Source organism: Cebus imitator, unplaced genomic scaffold (genome assembly GCF_001604975.1).
Source record: "Cebus imitator isolate Cc_AM_T3 unplaced genomic scaffold, Cebus_imitator-1.0 Scaffold563, whole genome shotgun sequence".
NCBI lineage: Eukaryota > Metazoa > Chordata > Mammalia > Primates > Cebidae > Cebus > Cebus imitator.
In genome coordinates, this window is record NW_016107878.1 from 397,740 (window position 1) to 411,835 (window position 14,096).

Sequence of the window (14,096 nt, forward strand, 5' to 3'; positions counted from 1 at the left end):
TTTTTGAGACAGGGTCTCATTCTGTCGCCCAGACAGGAGTGCAGTGGTGCTATTCAGCTCACTGCCACCTCTGCCTCCCCAGGCTCAAGCGATTCTCCTGCTTCAGCCTCCCGAGTAGCTGGGATTACAGGCGCGTGCCACTACCACCTGGCTAATGTTTGTATTTTTAGTAGAGGTGGGGTTTCACCATGTTGGCCAGGCTGGTCACAAACTCCTGACCTCAGGTGATTCACCCACCTTGGCCTCCGAGAGTGCTGGGATTACAGGCATGAGCCACCATGGCTGGCTGATATATTTTCTGTTGTTGGATTCTCCTGAGCAGAGAGAAAGGTTATTTATTTACTTATTTTTTGAGTAGAATAATCACCAATGTCTATAAACTTGTTTTCTACTGTGGCCACAGCAGTATACCATAGAGTAGTTTTGGTAGTTGAATATATTGGCAATACTTACATTTAACCAAAATAATAGGAATAAACCTGTATTCTCTTTGGTTTTAGAGGGAAATCTGTAATCTTGGAAGTTGAATGAGGATAGTTTGGGGCTCTTGGAAGAACCTTAAGGAAACTGTATGAAATAGGAAAGTGCTTGCTGCTGGTGCCGAAAGAGTGACAGTGTGCTGCCGGGGTTTGAGTGACAGTGAAGGTGGGGCCAGCTGGGAGCCTCCGTGTTTCGGGATGGATGGGTCTGTGCAGTAACTCAGGCTGCGTAGTTCTTGCATCATCTGAGTTGTGAAGTGCTCTTCCTCCACTTCTAGGTCTTCCTGGTCATGAGGATGTATGTTTTGACTAGGTCTTTCATTTAAAGGTGACAATATTTGTTAATAATAGACTTTAAAAAATAAAACACTGATATTCCACCTTCTTGGGACTGACAGTCCTGGTACCCTGCCACTTTGTCAGGATTCTGCATCTCCCCTTTTGGTCCATTATTACCCTCCCAGGCCTGCCAGCCCTTCAGCTCCCTCGCCTCTTCCACTTCATTGAGTTTACCTGGGAGAAACCACCCCATTCAGTCCGTTCTCTGTGCCCATTCACCTCCACTGACCTGCAGAGGCCCTGAGTCCTGCAGCACCTGTCAGTGCATCCCGCCCTCTCTCTCCTGCAAGGCATGCTGCCTACCCATCCTCTTCTCTAGATACCATTTCATACTTTCTCCCTGCTGTCTTCCCCAAATGCAAATGCAGAATGATGACATTGCATTTGTTTTTCGCAGTGAAATTGAAAGAAATCAGAAAAGAACTTCCACCAACTCCCACAGCACCTCTGGATCTGTACCTTGGGTAGTTTGCTCTGTTTCCCTTTACTGCAGGTGAGCCGTGTGCCCCAGAAAAGGTTCAGCCTCTCCTCTTAGCCACTCGACTTACCTGCTTTCAGCTGGGCTCTTATGAGTTCCCACCTCCTGTCAGGTTCTTGCCCTCCCTATGCAAGTATCTGTCTCATCCTGCAAAGGTCCTCTTTGACTTCATGTCTTCTTCAGCCACTGCACTGTTTTTCTTCCCCTTCACTGCATAGTCCCTTGGAAGAATTTTCTGTATGCCCTGCTTTACTTCCCCTCCTCCCATTCTCGTTGAACTCAGTCCAGTGAGGGTTTTGACCCACCACTGCAGGACGCTGCTGCTGTCATGGTCACCATTGATCTCCATTCCAGCAAGTCTGACCAGCAGGCATCAGTCATTCATTTGATTCACCAGCATCCTTGCATACAGTTCCATCCTCTTGGAAACAAGGAACTTCAAGTTCTTAAAGGATTTCCTGGTTTTCCTCCTGCCTCACTGACTGCTCCTAGCCTCTTGCTCTTCAGTGTGAGACTGTTGGGGGCTTGATCCCCATCTCATCTCCACTAAGGGCCTCACTGACTTGCAGGGAACAAAATGATTATCCCCATTTGCAGTCTCCACCAACACTCCCAAGAACTCCAGACTGTGAATTAATTGCACTAGACTGTCTCGTAACCATCTCAAACTTAGCCCATACAAACCCAAGCTTTTACACCTCCCCTCAGCACCCTTCCGTAGTCACTCTCTTCTCAGGAACCAGCAGCTCCACCCTTCACTTGCTCCTGCCGGAGTCCTCGGAGGCATCCTCAGGCGCTACTTTCTCTCAGATCTTTGACCTGTCAGGAGCTCTTGCTGGCTCTGCAGTGAACAGGCCTGGAATTCCTGCTTCTCACCACCTGTAGTGTGCCCAACCTGATTCTGCCTGCATGACGCAGTTTTCTTACCAATCTCCGCACTTCCGGCCTCGCCTTCTCACAAGCTGTTCTGAACACAGCGTCCAGGGGAATCCTTTGAAAACTGGCGAAGGGCACAGCTCATGACAACTCTTACTTAGTCTCTTTTTCTCTAATATTGATCTTAATTCAGACCCTCATTTCTCCCTGGTATTACTGCAGTGAACTCATCGCTGATTTCCCACTCTTAAATCTCCTCCAGCCCAAGGTCAGCACTGCTCCCAGGAACCTTTCATTGCTCCAGCAAACCCATTTTGAGCACATCCCTTATGCTAATGACTGACTGAGACTTTACCAGTTTTGGCCCATTTAGTGTTCAGGGCCCCCCACTCTGTAGCTAAGGCAGTTCCTGAAGGCTTCGACGTGAGATCCAGGCTCCACGCTGTGTCTGTGGTCTCTGAAGGGCTGCCCGCCTCTGGCCTCCCCTGCTTCCTCCGTACACACTGCTCCTGCCCCAGCCCTGCTGAAGCCCTCGCTTATCAGATGGTGCTTTTGTGAAAGAGGCTCTCACTGGCTATAAAGCTTGTTCAGAATTCAGCTCGATTCAAGTGCTGTGTCCTTCAGCAAACCTTCCAAGAAGCACTCCCACTTCCCATCATGGATGGCTTCCACTCAGCTCCCGCAGTATACTGGGCACCTCTCACCCAGTGCACTCACTGCTTCAGGTTTCCTACCAGCTTTGTCTCTGTTTTCTCTAAAGCATCCTGAGGAGTGGACTGACCTTGTTTCTCTGTTGCTGTAGTGGCCAACATAAACAAGATATGCACTCTTTCTTGAATGAATTGTGACTTCTGATCAAGGTGGAGGCACTCACTTGTGCTTTGATGCAAGTCCCCTCCATATACAGCAGTGAAAAGGTACAATTTAAATAGAGAAACAACCCAAAAAGCATAGCCAGGCCCCCAAGCAAGAGAAATACCCTCAGTACAGAAACAGTGTAGAAACCTAGCATGGTAAGCATGAACTGGCTAGATTTCACTGGCCGCTGCGCTGCAAGCTCCAAGCAGGCAGTGTCAGTAGGGAGCTGAGTTCCCACAGGGATAAGGGTAACAGGGACTCAAGTGTTCAGTGGAATTAGATTTAGATACTTTTTTTTTTTTTTTGAGATGGCCTTATCACCTGGGCTGGATGCAGTGGTGTGATCATAGCTCACTGCGGCCTCAACCTTCTGGGCTCAAGCAGTCCTCCTTTCTCAGCCTCCGGAGTAGCTGGGTCTGTGCTACCAGGTCTACGCATGGTGTGTGTTACCATGCCCGGCTCGTTTTTTATGTTTTTTATAGAGATGGGGTCTCACTATGTTGCTCGAGCTGGTCTTGACCTGGACTCAAGCAGTCCTACACCCTTGGCCTCCCAAAGTGCTGGGATTATAGGTGAGAGCCACCATGCCTGGCCTTAGATAGTTTTTGAAGCTGGAGTTAGAGAAGGTTTCCCTATCTAAGGCAATTCTCCGCTATACAGATTGGGGCTTTATTGGAAGTTGTGGTCCTAGGGAAGGAGAATGCAAGGCCTGGGATGAGCCGTGCTATTCCATGGTTCCCTAACAGGGTCTGCACCATGTTGCATGGTGACATGACCATGCAACAGAATCCTGCTTCACCATGGAAAACCTAGTTCTGGACTGAGGCTTGGAGCTCGGAGGGCAGCAACCACAGAACACTAGTGCTACGGGCTGAATGCTTTTGTGTCCCCTGCTCTGCCAAAGTCATATACATGCTCCAGTCCCAACCCCTGGCGTCCCCTTGGGAGGGGATTAGGTCATGAGGGTGGAGTCTTTGTGAATGGATGAATGTGCTTGGAGAAGATCCCTCAGAAGCTGGCAGTCGGGCCCTCGCCAGACACTGAATCTGCTAATGCCTTGATCTTGAATTTCCAGCCTCGAGAGCTGTGAAAAATGAATTTCTGTTGTTTATGAGGCACTCGGGCAATGAGAGTTTGTTATTGCAGCCTGAACGGACTGAGACACTAGACAGGGGGAGAGGAGCAGCAGCAGCAGAAAACCTTCTGTCGGGATGAGCCCAAGACCCGCATTCCTCTCCACGCAAAGACTGTGTAGTACCCACACATCCCCACAGAGTCGATGCCTTGCAGAGCTGTGCATTGACTGCATCGGAAATTGAAGGACAGTCTGGCAAAAACTCTCCAAATAAGTATGTTTAAGATGCTTAAAACAGTAAGTTAGCATCCACGAAAACAGATTTTCCAAAAAGAGAGCAAGAAGGTATGACGAAAAGAACAACAACTTGAAACCTAGTAACTGAAAAGGATATTAGCCAGGATGATAGACTCTGGACTGGACATAGTCAAAGACAAAATTAGTGGATTGGCAGTTACTTCACAAAATTGACCCAGATGACAGACACAAGGTGGAGGGGCACAGTGATAAAATTAAAATTCAAGGTCCTGAATTCAGGCAGGCCTGGAGCTGACTCTGTACTTTGACTTGACGTTAGGTGCCGTAATAATGGCTTTTTAACTGAAGCTAGTTTGAGTCTCTTTCCTTTTTGTCTGCAAGAGAAATAATCTTTTCTTATGTAAGAGCCCCATAAGATGACACTCTTTCATTAATGTTAGGCATTGGATGATCTGACAGTCAGCTGGAGTTAATTAATTATCGGAGAAGATGTAAATCAGGGTATTTGATATGATTAATATTGGCACATAGAAAAGAAATCTCTGAAACTTAGGAAGGAAAGCAAACTGGATAGGAGGACATGGACAGGAGACCGGTGCTCTCCTCCCACACGCTGTCCAGCCCAGAAGCCCATGCTGATTGCTCTGTTCGGCCTCCGAAGAGGTTTCAACACTTAACAGAATGCTTATCAGGTTTTAAGACACATTTGGGTCATCTTAATTAGTGTTGTTGGACTTTCTTTGTGTTTGCAAATATGCATTGAAATACTGAATTGAATAGCTGTTCGTGTTCTTTAGCTAATTTTATGGTCTTAGGAGCAGCCTTGTCTCCGAAACTCACTGTATAATATATTTATAATATCTCTATATATTTAATTGCAATAAAATATACTAACATAAAACTTGCCAGCTTTAACCAGTTCAGTGAATGCTAGATTCATGTAGTGAAATGTGCTCATGCCCCCCCCCCCCCGTGCCACCCCCACCGTAACAGCCTCTGCTGTTATGCCCCAGCCAGGCGCAGCTTTGGGCATGCCCACAGTCACCCTGCTGCTCTCCTCCAGTCTCTCTGACCACACTCAGTTCTGAACCCCACAAGTGTTTCTGTTGTCTTCAGCAGTGGTCTGGGATAATTACAAACCAATTCAATGAAATGAAGAAACAGTTTCTCGAGTCATTTTAGGAGGATTGTTCCCACCCTGGAGGGCTCCTGCAGCAACAGTTCTCCAGTTCTCCCTCAGACTAGGCAGCTGCAGTCTAGGCAGTATCTCCATGAAACCCATACCTCCAGTTGCATTCACTAGGACCTCCACTATTCCTAGGTTTAAAGAGAGTACCCTGAGGTTTAAACATCACCAAACTTGGTTGCAAATGAAGTTAGTGCCTTGGGAAGGGGTTAGGAGCGGTGTCTCTTTCTACTTGCTTCTCCCAGACAAACTCAGAACCAGGGCTCTGGAGTTGGGAGTGTGGACAGTGGCAAGCTTCTCCCTGAATGATGCACCTGGTCTTGTGGCGGCAGCCAGGGCCCTCTGAGCTTGTCATTGCAGGGCCGGAGTGCAACCACCACCTCACAGAGCCAGGGCACAGCTGATCAGGGCCCCAGTATTCTCAGCCTGCCACACTTAAAGTTGAGCCTTCATTTTAGAGTGGAGGCTGAACAGAGGTAGCAAGGCCCTCCCCGTGTTCCCCACCCATGCTTCATTAGCCAGGATGTAGCGTCAGCACCAGGTAGCTGGGGTGGGATGGGAAGCACTGAAGTTCTGCCCCTCCTGGGAAGAAAATGTGGTTTAGAGCAGGGGGAGAGGGGCCCTATGTTATCAGCTGCAGTTATCTAGAATGGAGTCTCTGCCTCACTGACCTGGAGGGGAGGCGGGGAGCAGTCTTGGTTCAAGTACAACAGACTGGCCATTCTCACTGAATTTTCAGTTGTATGCTGACCCACTTGCCCTTAGAATGATCTCCAGAGGCTTTGAATAGTTGTTTTCTTACAATATTCACCTGTTTTCCATGGGAGCAAGCAGGTCAATGGAGCTTCTCATGCTGTCATGCCAGAAGTCGATTACCCAGAGTGGGGATTCTTGCAGAAATATTTAGAAGAGAGGCTGGGCATGGTGGCTGAAGCCTGTGGTCTCAGCTACTTGGGAGGCTGAGGCGGGAGAATCACTTGTGCTCAGGAGGTGAAAGCTGCAGTGAGCTGTGGTCACACCACTGCACTCTAGCCTGGATGACACAGTGAGACCCTGTCTCAGAAAGAAAAAGGAAGAAAAGAAGGCCAGGACAGGGGTAGTGGCCTTGTAAGCCTTCTTTCCTCTCTCTCCTGCAACTCTAGATCACATGTCTGTGAGTCATTCAAAAACGTCTTCATTCAGTTCATGTCAGGATCCTGTTGAGGAAAATGTTTTGGACTTCTCTGGCTGCTGAGAAGGTAGACTTGGATTTCCTTTCTTCCCCTGCCATCTTGACGCCAGGCAGGGCCCAGGGATGGAAAGGGGTCAGATGGTCTGAGTCAGTGTTCTCATTTATTAGGGAATCTTTGTCGTCTTAGGCCAGTCCATTGATCCCCTCTTTCTCTGGAGGATCATAGAGATCCCTTCCCTGTAACTTGGAATGAGGTTGCCTTCTTGTGAAGGTGGTGGAGGCTTGATGGAAGTCTTTCTTTGGAGGGTCTGTCTTATTTAATTTTGTTTTGTAATTTTCTAGGAGTTTGCGGCACTTACTAAAGAACTCAATGTATGCAGGGAACAGCTCCTTGAAAGGGAAGAAGAAATTGCTGAACTGAAAGCAGAAAGGAACAACACCAGAGTGAGTGTGACCTTGCTGTTCACCTCCCGCCCCTGGAGCCACTGTCTGTCAGGAGGAGGGTGCTGTCTCAAAACGAAAGGACGACCCACCCTGCCCAGCTTCAAACACATTTCTTACCTTTTCCCACTGAGCTCACTGTGATTAGCCAGCATTATCATACATTAATGGCTTGAAATTTGTGATGAGAATTTATGATATTTTAATACATTTGAGGGGAATGTACCTTTCTACTGAATTGAAGGGACCTCATTTTAGCATGAGACTGTAAAGGTGTTATTTGCCCCAGATTCAATTATGAAATGAAAAGTGCTCTTTAGCACGTCTGTATTTTGGCCTTTTACTTCAGCTGCTGTTGGAGCATTTGGAATGCCTCGTTTCCAGGCATGAGCGGTCCCTGAGGATGACTGTCGTGAAGAGACAAGCACAGTCTCCAGCAGGCGTGTCCAGCGAAGTGGAGGTGCTGAAGGCCCTCAAGTCGCTATTTGAACACCACAAAGCTCTGGACGAAAAGGTGCCTCAGCCGCATGAGCCTTGGTTTGTGCACACGCTGTGGATTAGGCCAGCTCCGCAAGTGTTGGTGTAACTTACTTTTGAAGCTTCTTGAACTCTTGGAAATAAAGTTTCTGTTTAAGAAGACAGTATTTTATAGGTTTAAAAAGTACTAATTGGCATATATGTCTTAAAATGACTAATGTAAAAAAATTACTAATGTATATTGATTTGCTGTTACAAATTGGGTAATACTAGATTGTTGCAAAAGTAATTGTGGGCTTTGCTATTACTTTTAATTGTGGGTTTTGCTATTACTTTTAATGGCAAAACCCACAATTACTTTTGCAGCAACCTAATATTATTTAGGGGGAAGATTTTTCTCAGACTTAATTTAGAACCATTAACAAGTTTTTTGAAAGTAAGATCACTGACAGAAGTTAATGGTATTTTATTATGTTATATTACACTAATATATATAGTACACTTAACTGTAAAGTAAGAATAAAACGGTGTGTATACACACACAAACGCAACCCCTTTTGTTTTCAGGTGAGAGAGCGATTACGAGTAGCACTTGAAAGATGTAGTTTGTTAGAAGAAGAATTAGGTGCCACACATAAAGAGGTAAGTTTGATACATCATCATGATTTGAATTGGGAGGTTTTTATTTTTATCTTTTAATTATTAAAAGTAGCATAAGGGCTGGACATGGTGGCTCACGCCTTTAATCCCAGCACTTTGGGAGGCCGAGGCGGGCAGATTACCTGAGGTCGAGAATTCGAGACCAGCCTGGCCAACATGGTAAAACCCTGTCTCTACTGAAAATACAAAAGTTAGCCAGTAGTGGCGGTATGTGCCTGTAGCCCCAGCTACTCAGGAGGCTGAGACACGAGAATCGCTTGAGCCCTGGAGGCATGCAGTGAACTGAGATTTCACCAGTGCGCTCCAGCCTGGGTGACAGAGCAAGACTTGGTCTCCCAAAAAATAAATAAATAAATAAATAAAAGAGGTTATTATAAAGACTGTAGTTGTGAATATCAGATATTATTTATCTGGGTCATTTTAAGGACTAGAAAACTATGGTTACCTAAGGACTCATTTGGCCAGTGGATAACAAATTCCATCTTTAAAGATCAGATTGGATAGCATTGCCATATGCTTTCTTTTTTATACTGTGTTAAGCAGTTTATAGTTGTGTTTTTCCAAAAGGAGTTTTACTATCTTACTTCTCTTATGTAAGGTATTTTATACTCGTTCAATTTTTTGGTTTTAGCTAATGATTCTTAAAGAACAGAATAATCAGAAAAAAACACTAACAGACGGAGTGCTGGACGTAAACCATGAACAAGAAAATACACCAAGCACAAATGGAAAGGCAAGTCTGCAGGCTTTCTCTTTATTCTGTTGGATGTCGCTTGTCCGCAGTGTGTGTCAGGTTACGTGGAAAACGGTTGCTAAAGCACCGGCTTAGAGCTGAAGTGGTCATGAAAGTTGTGTAATCCAAAAGATTGCATAAGCCAATTTTGATTTTAGCTGTTTCGCAGAAGCATTTTTATTTTATAGTTCACCAAACAAGGGCATTTAAGGATTTTTTCCCCCTTTCAGAGATCTTCTGATGGTTCTTTAAGCCACGAGGAAGACCTTGCTAAAGTAATTGAGCTCCAAGAAATCATAAGTAAACAGTCAAGGGAACAGAGCCAAATGAAGGACCGCCTGGCTTCCCTCTCCAGTCACGTGACAGAGCTGGAAGAGGATCTGGACACCGCCAGAAAAGATCTCATCAAATCTGAAGAAATGAACACAAAACTGCAACGAGATGTCCGTGAAGTGAGTGAGAACAAAAATTGCAGTCTTGTCATGAGGTTGCATTTTGGGATGTTTTAGTTAAATGATTTTTTTTCTCCTTTTGTCCCTTACTCTCCCAATTACAGTCAGCCTTTGGATTATTGTATAGCTGATACTGAAAAAGAAAGAGTGCTGTGAAACTGTGATAAGCTACCTCCCCATTGTTGTTGTGAAATCTCTTGTCCCTGAGGTTTTCAAAATAGAGGAGAACTAGTTCCACTGACTTCTGTGGCCGTGGAGCGGACGCCACCCTGGCCCTTCCTACCTGTGCTGTTTGAGATCTTTTAAGTCCTTGTTTGTAGATTCTTCATCTGTGCAATTTCTAGGCTATCTTAATTTGTTCTTATGTTCAGATTTCCTTCTGTTGCACACATTCTTAGCAAGCAGATGTTGATCCTGGCCGTGGTACCAGCTCACATAGGGTGATGTGAGTATAGTCTAACTGTGGAAGGGGCGTTGCTGGTGGTCTTCTTATTTTCTGACCTGCTCCTTCAAGGAATTCATGGCATTTGTATAGTGATGGTCAGATAAACAATTGAGAGTGGAATTTGCTTCTACGTGGGTTATCAGGATTGTATATTAAAAATATGTCATAGTATACTCATTTCTGACAGATATTTATGCCTTTAAAACTGTGAGGAACTATTTGATCATAAAACAGTGAGGCTGAGTTATTTCTCAGGTGCCCTTCCTGTCACTTTCTAACCTGTGCTTTGTCCCTTGTCAGGCGTCTCAAATGTTGAGTGTATGCTTTTTAGTTCAGTAGCTTGACATGAGTAGTTTCCTATAGGAATTCACCACAGGAAGAATATTTGCATGCAGTATGTTACCTACTAGGTTATATTCTTTGGCTGCAGCAGGAGATTATGTGGCAGAGATTAATATGCAGAGAATTTTGAAATTCTTTTAAGACCTATCACTTTTTTATTTTTTATTTTAAGTTTGGGTACGTGTGTAGGTCTGTTACATAGGTAAACTTGTATCATGAGGATTTGTTGTACAGATCATTTTGTCACCCGGGCACCAAGCCTGATACCCATTCGTTGTTTCTCCTGGTCCTCTTCCTCCTCCTGCCCTCCACGCTCCACCCTTCAGTAGTCCCCAGTGTGTATTGTTCTCCTCTATGTGTCCATGTGTTCTCATCATTTAGCTCCCACTTATAAGTGAGAACATGAGGTATTTTGTTTTTCTTTTCCTGTATTTTCTGAAGATAACGACCTTCAGCTCCATCCATGTCCCTGCAAAGGACATGATCTCATTCTGTTTTGTGGCTGCATACTATTCCATGGTGCATGTACCACATTTTCTTGATGCAGTCTATCATTGATGGACATTTAGGTTGATTCCATGTCTTTGCTATTGTGAATAGTGCTGCAGTGAACATACATGTGCATATGTATGTGCATATGTCTTTATAATGGAATGATTTATATTCCTTTGGGTATATACCCAGTAATGAGATTTCTGGGTTGATATTTCCATCTTTAGATCTTTGAGGAATCTCCACACTATCTTCCACAATGGTTGAACTAATTTATACTCCCACCAACGGTAGAAAACCATTCCTTTTTCTCCACAACCTCGCCAGCATCTGTTTTCTGTTGACTTTTTTGTAATGGCCGTTCTGACTGGTGTGAGATGGTGTCTCGCTGTGGTTTTGATTTGCATTTCTCTCATCAGTGAGGTTGAGTTTTTTCCCCTATCACTTTTATTAGTAAGGCTTTCTAACTTTAGTCATTTTATAAATAGGGAACAACCTGATAATAGTGAATTCTGGGGGTCGAGGACAGGTATTTCACAAGCAAAAAGTTCTGGTCCTAGCCTTAAGTGTTTGATACTGTGTACTATTCATCTTGCAGACTTCAGGTGGTTGCATCCAAGTAAATTAAACTTGTACTTCTCTTTCCATTTGTCAGTATGCCTGAATCTTGTAATTGTATGAGATTTCATCCAATCCTTATCCTAGAAAATGAGGCTTGTATCTCACTACTGTATCCATCGAGAGAGGCCACACCCTGTCCTGTATAATGTATAAGACCGTTTGTAGCTTGAGGGAGACACAGACGGTATCTTCTTTGAGAACACTTTCACCTCCTTGAATTCTTGCAATATTTAGGTATTTTAGTGTCCATATTCTTATGGTATTATGTAGAAATGGGAAAGCTGGCAAACTGAGTGGCCATAGTATTAAGAGAGACAAGCCTTTATTAATCGCATATAGGTTAATATTAATGGTATTTGAGGTAGTTACATTTTCATTCACATTTGAGAAAACTGATATCTTCCATCAATTTAATTTTGAGGACATTAATTTTTTTTTTTTTTTTTTTTTTTTTTTTTTTTGAGAGACAGGATCTGTCTCTCTTACCCAGGCTGGAGTGCAGTGGCACCATCATAGCTCACAGCCTTGAACTCGTGGACTCAAGCAGTTCTCTTTCCTCACCCTCCCAAGTACCTGGGACTACAGGCGTGTGCCACCACACCTGGCTAATGTTTGTTTCTTTAAAAGTTTTTTGGCCGGGTTCACTGTCTCATGCCTGTAATCTAGCACTTTGGGAGCCCAAAAGGAGGTCAAGGAGGATCTCTTGAGCCCAGAAATTCAGGATCAGCCTGGGCAACATACTAAGTCCCCCCATCTCCACAAAAGAATTAAAAATTAGGGGCCGGGCACAGTGGCTCACGCCTGTAATCCCAGCACTTTGGGAGGCCAAGGTGGGTGGATCACGAGGTCAAGAGATCGAGACCATCCTGGTCAACATGGTGAAACCCTGTCTCTACTAAAAATAGAAAAAAATTAGCTGGGCATGGTGGCACGTGCCTGTAATCCCAGGTACTCAGGAGGCTGAGGCAAGAGAATTGCCTGAACCCAGGAGGTGGAGGTTGCAGTGAGCCGAGATCGCGCCATTGCACTCCAGCCTGGGTAACAAGAGCAAAACTCTGTCTCAAAAAAAAAAAAAAAAAAATTAGCTGGGTATAGTGGTGTGTGCTTGTAGTCCCAACTGCTGGGAAGATTGAAGTGGAAGGATCGCTTGAGCCTGGGAAGTCAAGGCTGCAGTGAGGCTTGGTTGTGCCACTGCATTCCAGCCTAGGTGTTAGTGTGAGACCCTGTCTCAAAAAATAAAATATTTTTGTAGAGACAAGGTCTTGAACTCCTGGCCTCTTGCCTTAGCCTCCCACAGTGCTGTGATTACAGGAGTGAGCTGCTATATCTGACCTGAGGACACTAATTTTTAATTTGATTGGAAATTTAGGATTTAGTTCAGTTTTTTTTCTCCCTTAAGTATCTCAATGTGTAATCTGTTAATTACCTACCTTTTTGTCTCCTCTGAAATACTTGATTTAGGCCATGGCCCAAAAGGAAGACATGGAAGAGAGAATCACTACTCTTGAAAAACGCTACCTCGCTGCACAGCGTGAAGCCACGTCTGTGCATGACCTCAATGATAAACTTGAAAATGAAATTGCAAATAAAGATTCTATGCATCGACAGGTAATGGATTTTATCAAACTTTGTCTGGCTTCAGTTAATTATTAATTTTACTCTCACTTTTGAAAACGTTGGAAATCAAGTTCAAATAAGATGTTTTTATGACTTTAGAATATTACGTTCAAGACGCGGGAGTTCAGTTTACAGGTTTTGATTACGTAGGATTTGATTTAACCATTTTGTGGCGCTACCGTCCTCAACTTTTTCCTTTGTTTTAATTAAAAGTTACTGCTTGTTAGCATTTTTACCAAAGGAGCAGAGCGTGGAAAGAATTTCAGGGTAATTGGCTATTTGTTACTAAGTGGGAACAGCATGCTAAATGAACAGTACAAGAAATGAAGTCTTGGTCAGGCACTGTGGCTCATGCCTGTCATCCTAACACTTTGGGAGGCTGAGTGGGGAAGATCGCTTGAGCCCAGGAATGTGAGAACAGCCTGGGCAACATAGCAAGAGGCTGTCTCTACAGAAAATTTAAAAAGCAGTTAGCTGGGCATGGTTGCATGTGCCTGTGCCCTAGCTACCCAGGAGGCTAAGGAGGGAGGATGGCTTGAGCCCTGGAGTTCAAGACTTCAGTGTGCTTTGATCGCACCAGTGTCCTCTAGCCCGGACCACAAAACAAGACCTCATCTCTAAAATAACAAAAGCAATGACGTCTCTAGTAAGAAATGTGTCTCCTATGGTTTAGTAAACCATTACTTAACTCATGTAAGAATACCACTACACTCCAGCCTGTGAGACCAAAAAAAAAAAGCTTCTTAGAAGTTATTTAGGAAAAGCAAATACTTTGGCAAGAGGTGTTTTGCACATTGAAATCAAGCCCCGGAAAGTGGGCGTGGACTCCTGGGAGCAAGTAAAACCTGACCCAGGCCGAGCACAGTGGCACACACCTGTAATTCCAGCACTTTGGGAGGCTGAGGCGGGTGGATCACTTGAGGTTAGGAGTTCAAGACCAGCCTGGCCAACATGCTGAAGCCCTGTCTCTAGTAAAACTGCAAAAATTAGCCAGGCATGATGGCACGCACCTGTAATCACAGCTACTCAGGAGCATTGCTTGAACTCGGGAGGCAGAGGTTGCAGTGAGCTGAGATTGTGCCACTTCACTCCAGCG

The 14,096-nt window shown here is 44.7% G+C and overlaps 1 protein-coding gene across 11 annotated transcripts in view; it reads left to right on the plus strand.

Annotated features, from left to right (window-relative positions):
* The window catches only part of PPFIA1 (PTPRF interacting protein alpha 1), a 121,947-nt gene that overhangs the window by 48,210 nt on the left and 59,641 nt on the right, over positions 1-14,096 (plus strand). For all 11 annotated transcript variants that reach the window (XM_017515856.2, XM_017515860.2, XM_017515866.2 and 8 more), the window contains exons 3-8: positions 7,063-7,164; positions 7,511-7,675; positions 8,206-8,280; positions 8,930-9,031; positions 9,262-9,483; positions 12,845-12,991. In XM_017515856.2, the coding sequence (XP_017371345.1) occupies positions 7,063-7,164; positions 7,511-7,675; positions 8,206-8,280; positions 8,930-9,031; positions 9,262-9,483; positions 12,845-12,991 (813 nt within the window). The remainder of the gene's footprint in view (positions 1-7,062; positions 7,165-7,510; positions 7,676-8,205; positions 8,281-8,929; positions 9,032-9,261; positions 9,484-12,844; positions 12,992-14,096) is intronic.